The sequence below is a fragment of the Schistocerca nitens genome, chromosome 1 (genome assembly GCF_023898315.1).
Source record: "Schistocerca nitens isolate TAMUIC-IGC-003100 chromosome 1, iqSchNite1.1, whole genome shotgun sequence".
Taxonomy (NCBI): Eukaryota; Metazoa; Arthropoda; class Insecta; order Orthoptera; family Acrididae; genus Schistocerca; species Schistocerca nitens.
Window position 1 is genome coordinate 450,537,086 of NC_064614.1, and position 20,298 is coordinate 450,557,383.

The window sequence follows — 20,298 nt, forward strand, 5'->3', positions numbered from 1 at the left end:
TGCACCATACATTGAAAATCATCACCCCCACATACGCTACAAATTTGTCTGACAATAATGCTGTGTTGCATGTTCAAGAAGCGTTGGGAGAAACAAATGACTACAGATAGCTTCCTAGTAAAAAAGAATTAGTTATGTACCCTGAATAATAAAGTACATGATAATGTATGTATAACTTTCTTTGAATGAATGGCATAAATAAGATAAAACTTTCAGTACTTTGTCCACATGGACCACATTATTGTATTTTATGTTAATTTACATGGGATAAACTGTTTCACTTAACGACTGCTTCACACTATGTGTAAGATTCTGGAACAAATTATGCTCGCCATGCAAGGTTCCACTGTATTTTTCTATGTTGTTGAGGTATGTGGAAGTGAAACATGGATAATAAACAATATGGACAGAAAGAGAACAGAAGCTTTCAAACTTGACTAAAAGAATGGATTCATTGATAGGGCACACTCTGAAGCATCAAGGTATAGTTAATTTGGTAACAGAGAGAAGTATCTGGAGGAGGGGGTTGAAAATTGTAAAGGAGACAGTGCTTTCTTATAAAACTTCTTGCACAGGCTGCTAACAAAGTAACATCATACGTCTATTTTGTTTGGTGTTATGCACAAATCTGAGGTGAATTTTTGAAAATAAGAACATACAAAAAATATAACTGTATAAAACAATTTGGAAGGCTTATTCCAATAATTTTTTTTATAAATACTTCACAAACACTTGATGTGGCCACACTTGGTGTTGTTATACATATCTAATGGTGACTAACTTCATCTCATACGTGGATATATTATAACTTACCACAACCATAGCAACAGTAAGGTGGTTAGGCTATGTGGACAATGGTTATTTATAGTCATTATATTATTCACTGAGCTAAATAGGTCACTTTTGATGCTATTATCAACCCACAATAGTATTCTACAGTAAAAGTATACGTGATATTTTATGATTTCTCGCCATGATCAGGTTGACTGCATTCCTCACTAAAACAAATATGGTACCATAGATGCAACCACACCAGATGGATATCTATTGAGAGGCCTGGCTAACATGTGGTTTCTGAATAGGGACAGCAGACTTTTCAGTAGCTGTAGGCGCAACACTCTGGATAATTGACTGATGTGGGGCCGTGTAATATTCAGTCAACATGGTCATGCAATGTTGTTGCTGTGAATGGCTGAAAGTAGAGGAAACTACAGCTATTCTAGTTTCTGATAACACATAGCTCTGCATGATTTAATGATGATGGTATCCTTCTGGATAAAATGTTCTGCAGGAAAACAGTCTTCATTCTGATCTTCAAGCATGGACAACTCAAAAACATGTTGTCATCAGGAAGAAAAAATTTGTTTGGGTATTATTGGGGAGAAAGTTTGCTCCCTTAATTGGTTAGGAGGGTTACAAAATTTAAAAACAGAAACAGATAAGGTGAAGTTTGATATAATGAGAATTACTGGAGCGTATTGGCAGGAACAACAAGACTTGTGGACACATGAGTACAGATTTACCCACACAAAATCAAACAAGAATAGGTCAAATAATTGGAAAAGTAAATATTAATGTGTACGACCTACTATTAACAGCATAGTGGGGGCATTACGGTAGCAGAGATAGATAGAAAGCCAATGACTAACACAGTAATAGGTTAACATCATACTACCTCTGCAGATGACGAAAAGGCTGAAAGAATGTATTATGAGATAAAATAAATTATTCAGATCATTAAAGGAAATGAAAATCTGTGATGAGCAAGTGGAATTCAATAGTAGGAAGGTAAAAATAGGAGGAGAACATGGACTAGGGTGAGTGTTGTGGGCTTCACTCTGATGACTGGTTTGGTGCAGCTCTGCATGCTACTCTATCCTGTGCAAGTCTCTACATCTTTGAATAACTATGGAACTTACATCCTTCTGAATATGCTTACTGTATTCATCTCTTGGCCTCCCTGTACAATTTTTACCGCCCACACTTTCCTCTAATATTCAATTGATGATCCATTGATTTCTCAGAATGTGTCCTACGAACTGATTCCTCCTCCTAGTCAGGTTGTGCCACAAATTTCTTTTCTCCCCAATTCTGTTCACTACCTCCTCATTAGTTATGTGACCTACCCACCTCATCTTCAGCATTCTTCTGTAGCACTACATTTCAAAAGCTTCTATTCTTCTTTTGTGTACGCTGTTTATCATTCATGTTTCACTTCCATGCATGGCTGCACTCCATATAAATACTTTCAGAAAAGACTTCCTACAACTTTGATCTATATTTCTTGCCATTGCTAGTCTACATTTTATATCCTCTCTACTTTGGTCATCATCAGTTATTTTTCTGCCCAATTAACAAAAATAATCTACTACTTTAAGTGTATTGTCTCCTAATCTAATTCCCTCAGCATCATCTGATATGATTCAACTACATTCCATTACCATTGTTTCGCTTTTGTTGATTTTCGTCTTACATCCTCCTTTCAAGACACTGTCCATTCTGTTCAACTGCTCTTCCAAGTCCTTTGCTGTGTCTGACAGAATTACAATGTCATCGGCTAACTTCAAAATTTTTATTTCTTCTCCCTAAACTTTAAAATTCCTACTTCAAATTCTTCTTTTCTTTCCTTCACTGCTTCCTCAATATACATTAATGCTAGGCTACAACACTGTCTCACCCCCCTTCTCAACCATTGCTTCCCCTTCACACCCCTTGATTCTCATAACTGCTGTCTGGTTCCTGTACAAGTTGTAAATAGTCTTTCACTCACTGTATTTTATCCCTGCTATCTTCAGAATTTCAAACAGAATATTCCATTCAACACTGTCAAAACCTTTCACTGAGCCTACAAATGCTAGAGATGTCAGATTACCTTTTCTTGGCCTATCTTCTAAGATAAGTATTTCCTTATGTGTATAAGTATTGCCTTACATGTTCCTACATTTCTCTGGAATACAAACTGATGTTACCCAAGGTTGGTTTCTGCCAGTTTTTCCATTTTTCTTTAAAGAATTCATGTTAGTATTTTGCAACCGTGACTTACTAAATTGACAGTTTGGTAATATTCACACCAGTCATCACCTGCTTTCTATGAAATTGGAATTACTAACTTCTTTTTTGAAGTCTGAGTACAGGGTAAACAAATGAAAAGGGAAAGTGCCTGGTATAATTTTGCACATAGCACACTTTAATCATGATTAAGACTGGGATGAAGAATTATGAAAGAAGATTGTCTATGAGGAAAAGGTTGGAGATGCCAAAAGATTTCCGACAGATTATGAAAGAGTAAGACAGAGGATTCAATACAACATCTACAGTACAGAACATTTCCACTGGCAAATGTGGACTATGACCATAGTTTATTGGTTATGAACAGCAGATTGAAACTGAAGAAGTTTCAGAAAGTTAGGAAATTGGGGGGATGGGATCCAGATAAGTTAAAAGAACAGAAGTTGTATGCATTTCAGTGCCAGCATTAGACAATGATTTACTAGAACAAGGAACAGGAGAACAATGCAAAACAGATGGGTAGCTTTGAGGGATGAAATAGTGAAGGTTGTAAAGAATCAAATATGTAAAAGGACATCAGCTAGTAAAAATCTTAGATAACACATGATAAACTGAATTTAAGTGAAAAAAGAAGAAATACAAAGACACAGCAAATGAAGCAAGAAATGGGAATAAAGACATCTAAAAATGAGATTGGCAGGAACTACAAAAAATATGCACAACAGTTAAAGGCTAGCAAAGAAATACAAAATTGTAGAAGAATGGATGACTAAAGGGAAGTTAGATGCTGCCTGCAGGAAAATTAAGGAAATTTTGGGGAAAAAGAGGTACCTGTATGAACATTAAGAGGGCAGATGGCAAGCCAGTGCCAGCAAAGAAGTGAAGGATGAAAGTGGAAATAATGAACATACAGAAGAGCTACACAAAGAAAATAAACTTGAAGACAACATTATGGAAACAAAAAAGAAAGTAAATGAAGGTAAGATAAGAGATCCGATGTTATGAGAAGAATTTAACAGAGCACTAAAGTTTTAAGCTGAAAAAAAAGCACTTGGAATAGAAGACATTGTCTCAGAATCAGTAAGATTCCTGGTAAAAATAATCCACCTAGTATGCAAAATATATAAACAAGGTGAAATATAATCAGACTTCAAGAGGAATGTAATAATTCCAGTTTCAAAGAAAGCAGGTGAATATTACTAAACCATCAGTTTAATAAGTTATGGTTGCAAAATAATGACACACTTTATTTACAAAAGACTGAAAAAACTGGTAAAACCTGACCCCAGAGAAGAACAGTTTGGGTTCCAGAGGATTGTAGGAAAAATGTGAGGAAATACTTATAATACATGACACACTGAAGAAATGTAAACCTACATTCAGAGCATTTGTAGGTGGATTTTAACAGTGTAAACTGGAATGACTTTTTGAAGTTCAGAGGGTAGCAAGGATAAAATACAGGAAGGGGAAGGCTATCTACAATCTGTACACAAACCACATCGCAGTTATCAAAGTCAAATAACATGAAAGAGAAGCAGTAACTGACAAGATAATGGGACAGGGTTATACCCCGCATAGCTGATAGTATCCAGTCTGTAGACTGAGCAAGAAGTAAAGGAAACCAAGGAGAAATTTGGAGAGAGGATTAAAGTTCAGGAAGAAGAAATTAAAATTTTGTGGTTTTCCAGTCACATTATAATTCTGTCACAGACGCTAAAGGACTTGCAAGACCATTTGGTCAGAATGGATGCCATCTTGAAACTGTAACTAAACACGGGATTCTTTCTCCCCGTTATGTTTTTCTTCCTATCACCATTTTTATCTTTGGTGGTGTTATTTTTATGATGTACACAGTACCAAAAATCTCAAATATTGCCACAGGCTTTTCTAACTTAACTTTAGTATTTATTACATTTCTTTTGCCAAAACCATGATGATCACGAATACCAGTAACATACACTTTATTATCATTGTTTATGTGTAAACACACACCCAATAACAAACATCCTGATAAAGTAAATCAAAAATATATGAACACAAGTAAAGCAATTACATAGATAATGTTGAAAATACCATAGTAACTTTTGAACACATTTAGTTTCAGAGTAATTAGCATTCATAGTTAAAGCATTGTTTTTGAAATGGAATTCCATATTTTCGCAAACTAGCTAACATAATTTAATGGAAATTATTATTTTATCTAAAAGTCCTCAGTCAAAACAAATCTTATTCCACTATTCAGTTATTCAGAAATTGAAATCTTTAACTGCAACTAACGGAAATACAGCAAGTAACAATAGCTGAATGTAATTTTAATTATTGCAAACTTATAAAAGGAAACTTTCAGAAGTCATTTTAGTCAGTCTGCAGAAGGTGCAGATTTTTATCTAACTTTTGCATCCAGATCATTCTGTAATTCAGTGACTGATTGTGAACTTGCAATTAATCTCATGAACTTTGTTAATCTTCAATAATGTATTCTGCAAACTGTGACAATAGTCATGAACTGTGAACTGTGTTATTTTCAAATTATACTTACTGTGCATAGCGGATTTGTTATGATATTACTACCTACTTGGAAGGACAATGTAATTAGGCAGTGTGTTAATGATTTATTGACTACATGTTAATTATTGTGTTCAATTATGTCTATGTTAGGCTACTGCTCTCGAACTATTGTCATTATAGGACATCAACCAAGTGCAGTATGTGACTAATTTCATCTCTGCATAAACTATGTTTGATGACACACTATCTAACCATAATGTGTAGGTTATTCAACATCACAGTTCAATTAAAGTGTTTGAACTGTAAACTGGTGCAGATCCCATTATTTAAAATAGCCTACTTCAGAAACCACTTTTCCGTCAGATTCGACAGAGGCACTGCTACCGATCGCATATTACCACACAGGTACATAACGTAATGTTACAAAACAGGATTGTGAGATGAATATCAACAAAGATTAAATAAAGCCACTAAAAGAAGTAGATAAGTTTTGTTATTGGCACAGCAAAATAACTGAAGATCGCCGAGGTAGTGAGGATACAAAATGCAGACTGCAACAGCAATGAAATGTTCTGAAAATGAGAAATTTGTTAATATCAAATATAAATTTAAGAGTTAGGAGGGGTTTTCTGATGTTATTTGTTTGAAGTGTAGCATTGTGTGGAAGGAAATGTAGGTGATACAACAGTTCAGTCAAGAAGAGAACAGAATCTTTTGACATGTGAGCTACACAACAATGCTGATAAATAGATGAGTAGATCAGATAACTAATGAGGGGATACCAAATCAAATAGGAAAGAAAAGAAATTTATGGCACAACTTTACTAAAAGAAGGGATTGTTTTATAGAACATGTTCTGAGGCATTAAGGAGTCATCAATGTTATAATGTACTGTAGTGTGAGGGCACAAATTATAGAGGAAGACCAAAGCTTGACTGCACTAAGGAGGTTCAAACGCATCAAAGCAATCGTAAGACAGAAGACAATGATGACGGCAGCAACAGTACCACCAACCACACATCACTCATAACATCTGTTGCACCATAAATAATTTATTGGGCACAGCTGACTAAAATTGGGACACATTCCACAGCCAGTAAAGTAGGCCGCTGAACTACGTGAGTTCGAGCTTGCCAGGCAAAGTTAAATCAGTTATTTTCTAACTACCTAAAGTCAACAGCCCTTACTGTTTCAATTGTAATTTACCATGACAGGATTTACTAAAAGATGGGCACACAAAATGCATGTGTACTTGTATAAACAATTTGAATCTTCAAGAATTCTGCTCAAAAGAATTGCTGCAGTCATACCATACAGGATTTTTGCAAACTGAAAAATGTGAAATGAGTTTTTACATGAATTACATGCAATATTTTCTCTTACTTTCTGCCAACAAACTACATCATACAGAGATACAAGATTGGAGGGTTCCTCTTTCAGTGACATAACAATTACCACGATCTGATATGACATCCATTTAGTATTATGATTTGAAAAAGGATTCTCAGGGTACAGACAACAAAGTATCAAAGAAAACTATTCATTAGTGTTGTTTCATAGAAATATCAAAAATGCATTGTATTTTCAACTGTTATTCCTACATCAGTTCTAAACTTTGAATCATTTTCAGATAAATTTCTAGAGAATTTTCTGGTTTATGATACAAAAGTGGATTAGATATAGGCAAATAATACATAAAATACAACAGAACTGATAAACAGTTTCTAATAACAATGAAAGCCATTCAACTACTTAAAGCTTGGAATAAATTTTCAAAGATAGTTGAACATAAAAATATCTGATTTATTCTGAGGATAAAATTGTGTACTAAATGTAAAAATAATTTTACTAATTTTGTACAATTTTATCATTTATTTGGGGTCACTGCGAAAATGCATTAGACTGTAATATCTGATTGTAACGGCAGAGATGAGTGATGAATACATTATTAACAAACCTGATGTTATCTAGCCAGTTATATGAATCATATTAATAAATGACTGGAATGTGCTGATTATTTTTCCTTCTAGTGTTGTATTTGTAAATATCTCTGTTACTCTCAAACTGAAATGGATTGTTAACAACAAATTTCATATTTGATTAAAGTATTAAAAGGTTGTGGTTAGTATTTCCTATTGCTTAAACACTGCCCCACACATAATTATAACTACTTTCTTTTGTGTAATGAATGCTTTTTGTCTAAGTAAGGGGTTGCCACAGAACATTATCTTTCAGCTATCGATGAATGGAAATATGCCAATTATCTTAACTTATTGATATGTCCTCAAAGTTGGCAATTATTTTAATATTCTTTCCAGTTTAAGTTTTCTTGAATATGCACTTCCAAGATCTTAGAACATTTTATCACATTTCTCATTTTTTGTTGGTACACTTCATTAATAGGTATTGGGGTATATTTGACACTACAAAATTGAATGAGCTGCATATTTTTAAAGTTTCAAGCTAGTCCATCTGTGTAAAACCAATAAGTTTAATAAAAACATAATTTACTTTGCAATCTCCTACATCACTTAATGTTTCCTCTGTTAGGTGATTGTATCTTATTGTTAGCTTTTCACATTATTTGCCAACATTACTGCATTATGATTACTTATAAATATTGATTATGTTGGATTCATGAAAGATTATTGTTGTTTTTGTTCTCTCTCAGTTGCTGGTGGTGAAGATAGTACTGTTGGTTGCAGGAGCGGAGGTTGTGGCAATGCTTATTGTGATTTCAAACTACTTTGATATGTTTAAAAGTGAATAAGAATGGCAGAAGGACAGAACAAAGGACAGACCACTCAATTAAGTACTTAAAATATTCAATTTTGTGATCATATGTGAGTAATGTTACAATAATAAACAGCACACATATAAGAATGCTAAATGAGAACCAAAATTTATTCAAAACCTGTCAACATAGATTTGTCATTAACTCACACCAAACAAGAGGCTGTTTGCATACATGTACCAAAGGAAACTAAAAGTCTGCCTCACAAGTCAAAGACATGCAATGTGTTCACTAGCACTTACACGAACACGCATCGGAGGTTGTGGAACTTGAAGGCTGGCGTGGCTAGGTGATGTTGGCATTACCATTGTTGCTGTCTGCAGTTCAATGATGTTGCTCGTTACATAAGGAGGTGAATGGGAATAGAACTGAATTGGCAGGTTGCCAGCAGGTAAAAGGTACACCAGTTTTAACCTGTCAAGCAACACGGGTGCCAGTTCACTGCTGTACAGGATTTTTAGAATATGCTCATTGCATGCTAAAGCTTGGGAAGAGCAGGTGTAAGGCAATTGAAGTGGGGTGTGAAAAACATATTTCTTCAACATTACATCTGAACACTTTTGTAAGTCCTCATGGATAAAAATGTTGCTTTCTCTGTGGCGGGATGTCAGTGAAGGGTGAAGCTTGGAGATTAGATGTTTCACCTACTACAGTAGAAACAGCAGTTCCTGTGCAGAGGGGAATTGTCGTAGCATCAAAAATTCTGACAGAAGCCGTAGTGTTTCCCTGTAGACCACTTCATCAGATGATGTACTGATATCCTGCAAGACTGCAGTATGGAGACCAATTGACACTAACAGTTGTGCCGCTGTTCAGATTGTATTGTGGCACATAAGTGCTGCTTTTATCATATTGTGCCAGTGTTACACCATCCTGCTGCTAGTGGGGTAGTAATTATTTGTATGATGGTGGAAATCATGCAATTAAATGAGTTTGCTACAGCAACAAACAACAGGCCTATAGGAATGCTAAAAGAGTACCAAAATATGTTTGCAATTTGCAAACAGAGGTTCATTATAAACATGCACAAAAAAAGAAACTGTCTGCATACAGGTATGAAAGAGAACTGAAAGTTTGCTTCAGAGGTCACAGAAATGCAAAGTGACTACCAAGGACTATACGTCTACTCCCAGGGTGAATTTTTCCTGGTCACCCAGGTGGAGAACATAATCGAGCAGAGGCAACTTATTCAAAAAGAGTTCTGCATCATTATACTTTGATGCTTAGAAATCATAACTGAGATGCAGCAAGTTGCTTTTCAATAAGGCAAAAATGATAATGCAGTAGGGTGACAATTGGCAAAACATTATGGTTTCACCACGGATTCATCTTACAATTTGTGAGGCAGTGCATGCCTTACAAGGTTATATAACTTACTGTAAGCTATTATGTGGAAATAGCTGTCACGCACTTAGCGTTATGTTCCCCCAATGAGCATTTTTTAACAGGCTGGTTTCTAAATAACATTTGTATCCCTACAATAGGAACATAAAAGCTAGCATGTGAGTTCTGGAATGGGATGGTCACTGCATGATAGGTTGCTACCCAATTCTTGCAGAACCATAAAATTATTTTAATTAAATTTCTTTATAAAGCTTTAGACAAAAGAAAGAAATGCTTAGATATGTCCTTAATGTTTTAAATAAAAGAAAATACATGAATCTTTTACAATTACCTTCACTCGAACTTTGCTCCCTTCTTCTCCAGAAACAATTTCTACAGTGACCAATCCAAGATTATCATCTGTCAATACCTCTGTTTCTCTCATAGGAGACGAACTTTTGCGTTTCACTCCAGTAGGGTGTGGTGTTTCTAGTACACCTCCCATCACAAATGGTACAGTCTGTATTGGTAGTTTTACCTGTTTAAACATCCATATATTCTGTGCACCATGGTAACCAAATAACAGGTAAATTTATTGACAAACACAATTTCAAAGTACAATAGCCATACTTAGCATCAGAATTTTACTGCATGAACAGACAACAGGCAAATTAATGATATTAAAAAAGATACACAGAGTGCTCATTTCGAAACAAGACATCCTTATAACACAAGCCACACAAAATATAAAAAGCATTGGCAGAAAATGGGTTTTACCTCTTTCTCCATAACAGGACTACTTTTTTTTTCAGGCTTTACTGTGAGGACCGAGGCAAGCTCAGGTATGGGCAGGCAGACAGGCCGACGAGTTCCATAAAGAGTGTAATATAGGTCCACAATATCACAGCGCAGTTTTGAATCATGTGACAGCATGCAACTAATAAAGTAAATTTGTTAGATACAAATATAGACGTTTACAGGGTATAATGGAAGAAGAATAAATAAAAATACACTCAACTGGAAGAACACAAGTGGGTTTTAAAAAAATGAAAAAGAAAAAGATATGTATACATAATATAATGGGCAAGTTGTTTGGAAAATACGTTACTTTTATTCTTATGTATGCAAGTTGTTCTATTTTGTGTATATATTCCAGCATTTCGTGTAAATCTTTACCAGTATATTTGAATGAATACCACCTGTTTCTCAGTGAGTGTCCCTTGTTTTACACATAGAAAACATGAAACACCAGAATACACACACACAAAACCAGAATCACTTTACACACATTCATAAGAAAAAGACAAATATACACTGATGAGCCAAAGCATTATATCCATCTGCTTAATAGCTTGTTTGTCTGCTTTGGAACAAAATACATCACTGATCCTGTGTATCAGGGATTCAACAGTTTGTTGGTAGGTATGTGGCATTACATGTCTACACACAAGTCATGTAATTCGTGTAAATAATGGGCCTCTGATTTGTGTACATTGTAATGGTGCCCAATACAACCAACATAGGCTCCATAGGATTTACACCAGGCAAATTTAGTCACCAAGACATCAATGTGAGTTCACTACAGTGCTCCTAAAACTGTTGTAGCATGTTTCAGGCTCCAAGACATGGACAATTATACTGCTGAAAGAGGACATCACAGTCAGGGAAGACATCAAACACAAAGGGGTGCAGGTGTTTGCAGTCATCAGCATGTCTTCGATTACTACCACAGGTCCCATGCAAGGGCAGGAGAATGTCTCCCATAGCATAATACTGCTCCCATTAGCCTGGGTCCATGGTACACTGCATATTTCAGGCTGCTGTTCATTTCAATGATGGCACTTGTCGAGACAACTGTTGACCTAATATAGAAAATATATGATTCATCTGAAGAGCCAACATATTTCCATTGATTGATAGTCGAATCCCAACGGTCCCACGCCCACTGCAATCATAACTGACGATTTCATAGGGTCAACTTGTGAATACATACGCGTGGTCTGCTGCGGAGCCCCATGTTAACAATGTACGATGAATGGCGTGCTCCGAAACACTTGTTTTTTTGCACTAGAATTGTGCTCTTTCAGTAGAGATGCCACAGATCGTCAGGTATCCTATTTTATAGAGCACACAAGCCTCCGAAATCCATGTTCTGTGAAGAGTCATGAATGTCCAAGCATTTAGCACCTAGTGGTAGTTTCACTGTTCTTCTATCCCTTTCCATGGATACTCACAATACTAGTATGTGAACATTTGACCAGATTTGCCATTTTCAAGATACTTACTCGCAAATTCTGCATAATAATAATCTGCCCTTTGTCAAAGTTGCTTATCGCAATGGATTTCCAAATTTGGAGCCCATATCTTTGCTAGGGTGATCCCTTGTCCATGTCTGCTCCACTTGCGTACTTTTGTTATCGTGTCAATGTGCCTGCAACACCACCAGGCAGCATCCAAAGTCGCAGTGAGCAGCAGTCATAATGTTTTGGCTTATCAGTATATTTTACAAACACATAAAGCAGTTCACAGGGAAATAAAACCCAATAATAATGTTGAAACAATGGAAAGTAAGATGAGATATGCATGCTAGAATATAAATAAATTTAAAACTGTACTTTGTCATAAACAATGTAAATTAAGTAATAACACAATATTTTTTATTCTTAATCTTTTTTTTCTGAGTTTTTGCTTTCTAACACCCATTTACACATACAGATTAAATGTGGACGACTTGGCTTGGACACTCTTCTGTAGCCAAAGGCTGCTCATGTTATATACAAAATACATGAAAAATCAAAGAAAATCTTTGGATGGTTGGGTATGTGTGATTGGGAATGGTTTGAAAAGAAATACAGTAAGAATGCAAGATGCCTTCATTAATTCTCATTACGCATTTTGAGGGCTTCTACTGGAGGCTGAGAATATATCATTTTGAACAGAAACTCATGTCTGGAAAGGATCATTTCCATGCTACAGGAACAAATGAAGTAATTTATCTCACTCTTCTTTTGTCTGCTGTGCGTAATGAATATGTTGGACAAAGAAATGAGTTACACAATGAAAATGAATCACAGCATTTACTTTCCCAGCTGCAATTGTTGTCTAAAACTGACTGCATTAACCACTACCTGAGGAAGCGGAGTCATACATCAACCGTAAACAGAATAAGAGGAGGAATGCAGTACAGTCTCTGACTGGAAGTTGCTATGATAGCTGTCTCATACACAACTAGTCTTAATTAGTTTGTTATTCTCATCCAGGTATAGCAGTAGATGAAGATATTGTAAGTCAGTAAAAGATAAGATAGCAAGTATAAAATGTCACACAGTTATACTGTCTGCTTCGACTGGCCTTTAGTAATGGGCATTGTTATCACATCAACTGGTTGTATATGTGACAATTAAGAAATTCACAGTGAATTAATATTGCAGAATCACAAAGTAGACCTGAGAGAGTAGAATACATTATTTTGCCCTTTTGTTACTGCAGGGTGGAAACCATATGTTATAGGACAAGAGTTCGTATTCAAAATAATATGTACTCATCCATATTACAGACCTCAAGGAGCAAATGTGAATTTAGAAACACACTGTACAGTGGAGAAAGAGGAATGTGATGCATGAGAGAATTTTTTAAAAAATTAACTTGTAGTCAGATCAAGGTATGTGACCTTTAAAACATCTATATAATAATTTACTATGTCCAAGACAGCTTAAAATTTACTATGTTCACATTAACATATGCATCACTTGACTGCCACCTTTAGATGTGATTAATTCATTACAAGCTTTGTCAAGATGCATAACAATTCCAGTTAAGCATTCTGAAACATTATAAAATCTTATAAAACGTGAATGAATCCATCACATCAGCACATGTTAAAAGACTAAAATTAAAATTCTGCCGTGTGCTATTTATATATGGATTATGGAACAGAGGGTTACAGAAAATGAGGGAAATGGGGGGGGGGGGGGGAGGTTACTAAGGCCATTGTGAAGCGGAGTGGATAACAATTTGCTATGTGTTTACTGTATGCAAGTTTTTAAAATAATGCCTTAAAAGCATAAGCACAAATAAAATGTTATCAGATTTTAAATTTTTAAAGTTCTAGAATTTTTAAAAAGTAAGAAAACGAAGTCAATTCTAAGATCACAATTAACATAGACTTCAGAAGAATATGCACTGTGGATGTTTTCTGAAGGACAGCTAGTACAAAGACTATAAAGTAGTATTCAAATGATAAGTAGCTTTCCTAACAAAGATTCTTTCCTTAACTACTCTGCTCAAGTTAGGAGGACCTGGAACCTTAGAGGAATTTTTCTTTGTGTGGGTGGTCTCCTCTCATAAAATCCAAAGTGTAAAAACAGTTGTACACAATTTACACATTCACATGTGACCAAAGCTGCTGTTCCTCAACATTTACATTTTACACACACACACACACACACACACCTTCTGCTTCATAATTACACAGCTTAATTATTTGCACTATGTAAAAATGTAGGATCTATTTCAACTTCAGTTCAGCTAATTTGGTTTTTCTGTGGTTTGCATTGTTTGGTGGAGAATTTGGTTCAAATGGCTCTGAGCACTATGGGACTCAACTGCTGTGGTCATAAGTCCCCTAGAACTTAGAACTACTTAAACCTAACTAACCTAAGGACATCACACACATCCATGCCCGAGGCAGGATTCGAACCTGCGACCGTAGCGGTCGTGCGGTTCCAGACTGTAGCGCCTTTAACCGCTCGGCCACTCCAGCCGGCTGGAGAATTTGTTCCTAACAAGCTATATTTGTAACTCATTCTGCTTTCTGACTTTCCAGACAGTTGAAGCACAGTATCAGTTGACCTCACAGGTCCAGAATTTTTAGGACAGATATGCTCGGAGCTTTCTGCTGTTGTGGCTGTGGCAGTGGCAGTGGCAGTGGCATGCTTTGATATACCATAAAAGAAGCTGTACTCTGGGTCTCAAGCGGATGTTTTGTTCATGTGTGATATAACTGTATCAGAATAAAAAAAAAAATCGATAAAATTAATTCTGTGATACAAAAAAGATGAATTAATATTCTGAGTGAGAGTTATATATATATATATATATATTTGAAAATCTTCTCACAGTTGTTTCCAGTTACTATGTGTCTTCCCATTAGGCAAGTGACAATGTAGACTTAAAGAACTGGTAACAGTTTTTTGAGCACAAAAAGAGACACCACGATGTGATACTGCATGGTAGTAGCACCAAAAAAATCAGAGTAGTGCATCATTGCCAAAGACCTGCAAAAAGTGTCACAAGTCCGAGCAAAATATTTGGAGTGCACTATTGTGCAGGACTTCAGAAATTTTATTGTAGACTGCTTGTGGTCAAAAGAATATTACACACATTTCTGTGAAGCTACTGTCTTTAAAGCAGTCAAGTATTAGTACTAATAGATATAGTAACCAAGACACTTAAATAAGGGCAATAAAGTAAAAATGAATCGGAGTTCACAGGAATTATGATTTGCAGAAAACTCATGCTTGCACACATCACTAGATTTCTGAAAGCATTATTAGTTCAAAAGGAATCACACTGCATTGCTACAATACTCAATAGTTTTACGAGACAGGAAGAACAGGAGAAAAATGTGGCCATGTTTATAAAAGAAGTGAAAGTGAGTCAAAGAGGAATGAAAACATGAGAACGATCAACAAGCAGAGGAATGAAAATGGGAAAATGAAGATCAGGATGAACAGGAAAAGGCATGTCAGGAAGAGAAGAAAGAACAGGTGGAACAGAGCACCTAGAAAAATTCTAAAGGTAGAACAAAAATGATAGAAAGCAGAAAACCAATAACATCCAAGCTGAAAATGGGTTGGAAATTCAAGAAACGAAAGTGAAGACAGAACATACATAATTCCCACCAATATTAAGCCTCTCATTGTATTTTGTAACCAGCATGTAATACCATTCTCATATAAATCTGCTGCCTAAACATAACTTTCCGTAATTTAAACATTCTGTAGCAACTGCATAAAGCACACTTCTGACACTTGAGGAAACTCATCACACAACACTGAAATCATAAAGTGTCAATTCTCTCTCACTTTTTCATCAACTTTCTGCATCAAATCATCGGTAATGACTGAAGGTCACCCACTTCGTTCCTCATCATGTACGTTTATATGGCCATCTTTAAAGGCTCTCTCCCATTTCCACACCATCCCACTGCTCATAAGTGTCAAGAAGAGTGCTTTATGGAATTGTTACAGAACATTCAAAGTATAAAAATTTATGCTCAGGCAGCAGATTTCTATAAGGATTGTATTCACAGCTGGTTGTGTGATAAAGGAAGTAGCTTAATATTGATTGGATGCTAAGAAAAACACACCTCATACAATTATGGAAGAATATGGTGGAGAAGATAGAGAAACATTGTAAAAGGTAGATATAGCTAGTTCTGAAGCCTCTGAACTGTCTTATGAAAATGAGAAAGTTTGCCAAGAGTTTAAAAAAATGGTGGTGTAGATCAATACCACGAAAACCAAGTTAAAAGAAATGAAGGCTGTGGCAGAAGAATAAAGGATCTGCAAAAACATATTATACATCTGACATCCATGGATATTGGCACAATCAACTACGTAAGCTCAATGGCTCTGCCACATATGGCAGTAAAAAACAAAAGCTACTGCTGTACACACCATCTGACCACAAGGAAAACTAAAAAAAAGTTTCATAGCTGGCTGAAGTAGGTGGTCAAAGCAGTTGCCCCCAGCAAGCAGCCTTCCTCAGCCAACCTCACACCTGCCACTATACTCCGCCACCACGTAACACCTTAACATCGCCAAACTTTGCCATGACTTGTCCTCCTGGACCTCCAAAGGGAACTTTGGCTGGTCAGTAGCGCTCTGTACAAGGTGATCAACTTGTTGAACACCCATCAGTACTGTTTTTCAGTACCCTTTGCCTGATGGCCTGCAAATCTTTGTCAGATATTTAAAGTATTCTTGACTGTTTTGGTGATACACACTAACATTTGTCAGAAACATTCTGAAGTGTCACATGAAGTTATGAAGTGTGGTATATCTGGGTATGAAAGTTTACATTTTACAGTTATGAAGTGACTTTGCTTATATTGTAATCTGTCAACAGTGAGCCTCCTCCATAAATTGGGAACTTATTACCTGGTTAGAAGGCTCCATGTTTGTAACTGTTGAAGTTTACAACAAACAGGTCCACAAGAAAGTTCATTCCACAACAAGAACTTCAACGAATCATTTCATGTTGAGCTATTGGGATGGCAAAGTTGTAAATTAAGAGTTTATGGTTCAAATGGTTCAAATGGCTCTGAGCACTATGGGACTCAACTGCCGAGGTCATTAGTCCCCTAGAACTTAGAACTAGTTAAACCTAACTAACCTAAGGACATCACAAACATCCATGCCCGAGGCAGGATTCGAACCTGCGACCGTAGCGGTCTTGCGGTTCCAGACTGCAGCGCATTTAACCGCACGGCCACTTCGGCCGGCAATTAAGAGTTTACAAATAGATGATGAGTTGAGTAGTTGCCAACAGTGTGAGTAAGCATTTCTACACCATATAGGTCATAGTAATAACAAATCCAAGTACAAACATATGGCTGAATGACCCAAACTACCATAGGGAAAAAGCAAGATTTAAGAAATTTTGTAGAAAGAAACATTCCAAAAATATTTAGATTACCCTTCAAGAGAAGATATTTTACAACCAGCAGTTTTACATGGTTACCAACAGTCAGTATGAGAGAGGCTTTTAGGCCACAAAGAGACTTACTGGAAACGTATAAAACATATGAAAAGGTCAGTGAATGATTGCTGAGAAGAGGCATGGGCTAGGGGCATAAGAGAATAGTGTGAAAGGAGAACTACGGTTTAATATTCTGTTGTAGATTAGATATTTAGAGACGGAACACTAACTTGAATTGAGGGTGGATGGGGAAGGAAATCATCCATGTCCTTTTCAAACAAACCATCCCAGTTCATACCTCAACAGGTCCACGGAAATTATGGAAAACCTTCATCTGTATGGGCAGATTAGGATTTGAGCCACTTTCCTCCCAAATGCAGGTCCTGTGTCTTACCATTGCATGACCTCACTTGATATCACTGATGCAAAAGAGAGCATCACAGCAATAGAAGAAGATGAACTGGATTCTGAAGTAGTTGTAATCAAGTGAAAGCATAGCGTGCAATTGTACAGTGAAGTGATAGTTTCTGACATGAGGAACAAAAGCCAGCAACAACTTAGTTGTCAATGCAGGACAGTTTAAGGTATGATTCTGGCCACTTAGGATGCTGAACACGGTACTGGACTGCTGATTTATTCATTTTGTAACTCATGAAAGCTGTATATGATAACTGATGTAAGTGTATGCGACAGATCATCACCATCATCATCATCATCATCATTTTCATTGTTATTATCATCATCATCATCATCATCATCATCATCATCATCATCATCTTATACAGTTTCCAGCCACTGTTCAGGTCTGTCTGGAACATGTCTTCCCATCATCTCTATCTCCACCTTGATCCAGTCTTCACCTGTATTTTACAAATAGTATTTCATTCCTTCCAGCGATCTGTCTCTTAGTATTCCCCCAGGTTTTTCCCCTTCCTCTTCACCTCGTGTCTTTCTGAATATCCTCTTCTCCTATACTTGTTTCACATATCGGTACCATCTAAACCTTGATTTCTCTGTCTTACCCTGTAATGGTTTCCTCTTTACTAAATCCCTGATCCTCTGATTGGTTAATCTGTCCAACTCTGGTACTTCAATGTTATTTTTCAAAAATTTCATCTCACTAGTTTGTATGTCACTTCCCTCTTTTCCTTTCATTACGCAGGTCTCTGAGGCATACATCAGGCTTCTAACACTTTTCCAGAAAGTTTCTGCTTGCCTCATCCGCCCATTTATTTCTCTGCCATTTTTTTCTTTTCCTGTATTACACTTCTCAGATGTTTGAAACTCTCCACCTTCCTCAGTCATTCCCTACCAACAGTAGTTACTCTAGTTATGACTCTCTCCTTCTTGCTGGTTGTGATCATCATTTCACACTTACTTATCCTAAATTTCATCTCATATCCCTGTACTATTCATTGCCATAAGTACAACTGCTTCTGCATTTCCCCCTCCTTGTTTCCTAAAATCATCAAATCATCTACAAACACCGTTGCTCTCATTTTTCCTACACCTATTACTTGTGAGACTCTGGAAAATTGTCTCATTCACTAACACAATGAAAAGCTATGGCAAGAGTGCACTTCCTTGCCTCAAGTCATTCTTCCGTTCCAGCCAATCCAGTCTCTCTCCTCTCACTTCCACTCAGCTAGCACTCCTGCTGGTACATTTCTCTTATTCTCCATATAGTCTGCTTTTCCACTCCTCTGTTACCCGAGGATTTCTGTAGCTTGTTTCTACAAACACTATCATGTTGTTGTTGTTGTTGTGGTCTTCAGTCCAGAAACTGGTTTGATGCAGCTCTCCATGCTACTCTATCTCACACAGGCTTCTTTATCTCCCAGTACCTACAGGAACCTACATCCTTCTGAATCTGCTTAGTGTGTTCATCTTTTGGTCTCCCTCTAAGGTTTTTACCCTCTACGCTGCCCTCCAGTACTAAACTGGTGATCCCTTGATGCCTCAGAATACGTCCTATCAACCGATCCCTTCTTCTAATCAAGCTGTGCCACAAACTTCTCTTCTCCCCAATTCTATTCAAGACCTCCACATTAGTTATGTGATCTACCCATCTAAGCTTCAGCATTCTTCTGCAGCACTACATTTCGAAAGCTCCTATTCTCTTCTTGTCTAAACTATTTATCGTCCATGTTTCACATCCATACATGGCTACATTCCATACAAATACTTTCAGAAACGACTTCCTGACACTTAAATCTATACTCAATGTTAACAAATTTCTCCTCTTCAGAAATGCTTTCCATGCCATTGCCAGTCTACACTTTATATCCTCTCTGCTTCGGCCATTATCAGTTATTTTGCTCCCCGAATAGTAAAACTCATTTACTACTTTAAGTGTCTCATTTCCTAATCTAATTCCCTCACCAACACCCGAGTTAATTTGACTACATTCCATTCCCATTGTTTTGCTTTTGTTGATGTTCATCTTATATCCTCCTTTCAAGACACTGCCCATTCCTTTCAACTGCTCTTCCAGGTCCTTTGCTGTCTCTGACAGAATTACAATGTCATCAGCGAACCTCAAAGTTTTTATTTCTTCTCCATGGATTTTAATACCTACTCCAATTTTTTCTTTTGTTTCCTTTACTGCTTGCTCAATATACAGATTGAATAACATTGGGGATAGGCTACAACCCTGTCTCACCACCTTCCCAACCACTGCTTCCCTTTCATGCCCCTCGACTCTTATAACTGCCATCTGGTTTCAGTACAAATTGTAAATAGCCTTTGAATCCCTGTATTTTACCCCTGCCACCTTCAGAATTTGAAAGAGAGTATTCCAGTCGTCAAAAGCCTTTTCTAAGTCTACAAATGCTAGAAACGTAGGTTTGCCTTTCCTTAATCTATCTTCTAAGATAAGTCGTAGTGCCAGTATTGCCTCAAGTGTTCCAACATTTCTACGGAATACAAACTGATCTTCCCTGAGGTTGGCTTTTACCAGT

The 20,298-nt window shown here is 36.6% G+C and overlaps 1 protein-coding gene across 1 annotated transcript in view; it reads right to left on the minus strand.

Annotated features, from left to right (window-relative positions):
- The window catches only part of LOC126251591 (transcription initiation factor TFIID subunit 2), a 135,381-nt gene that overhangs the window by 11,409 nt on the left and 103,674 nt on the right, over positions 1 to 20,298 (minus strand). The window contains exons 16-17 of the mRNA XM_049952126.1: positions 10,412 to 10,571; positions 9,987 to 10,172 (exon numbers count right to left, since the gene is read on the minus strand). Coding sequence (XP_049808083.1) covers positions 9,987 to 10,172; positions 10,412 to 10,571 — 346 coding nt within the window. The remainder of the gene's footprint in view (positions 1 to 9,986; positions 10,173 to 10,411; positions 10,572 to 20,298) is intronic.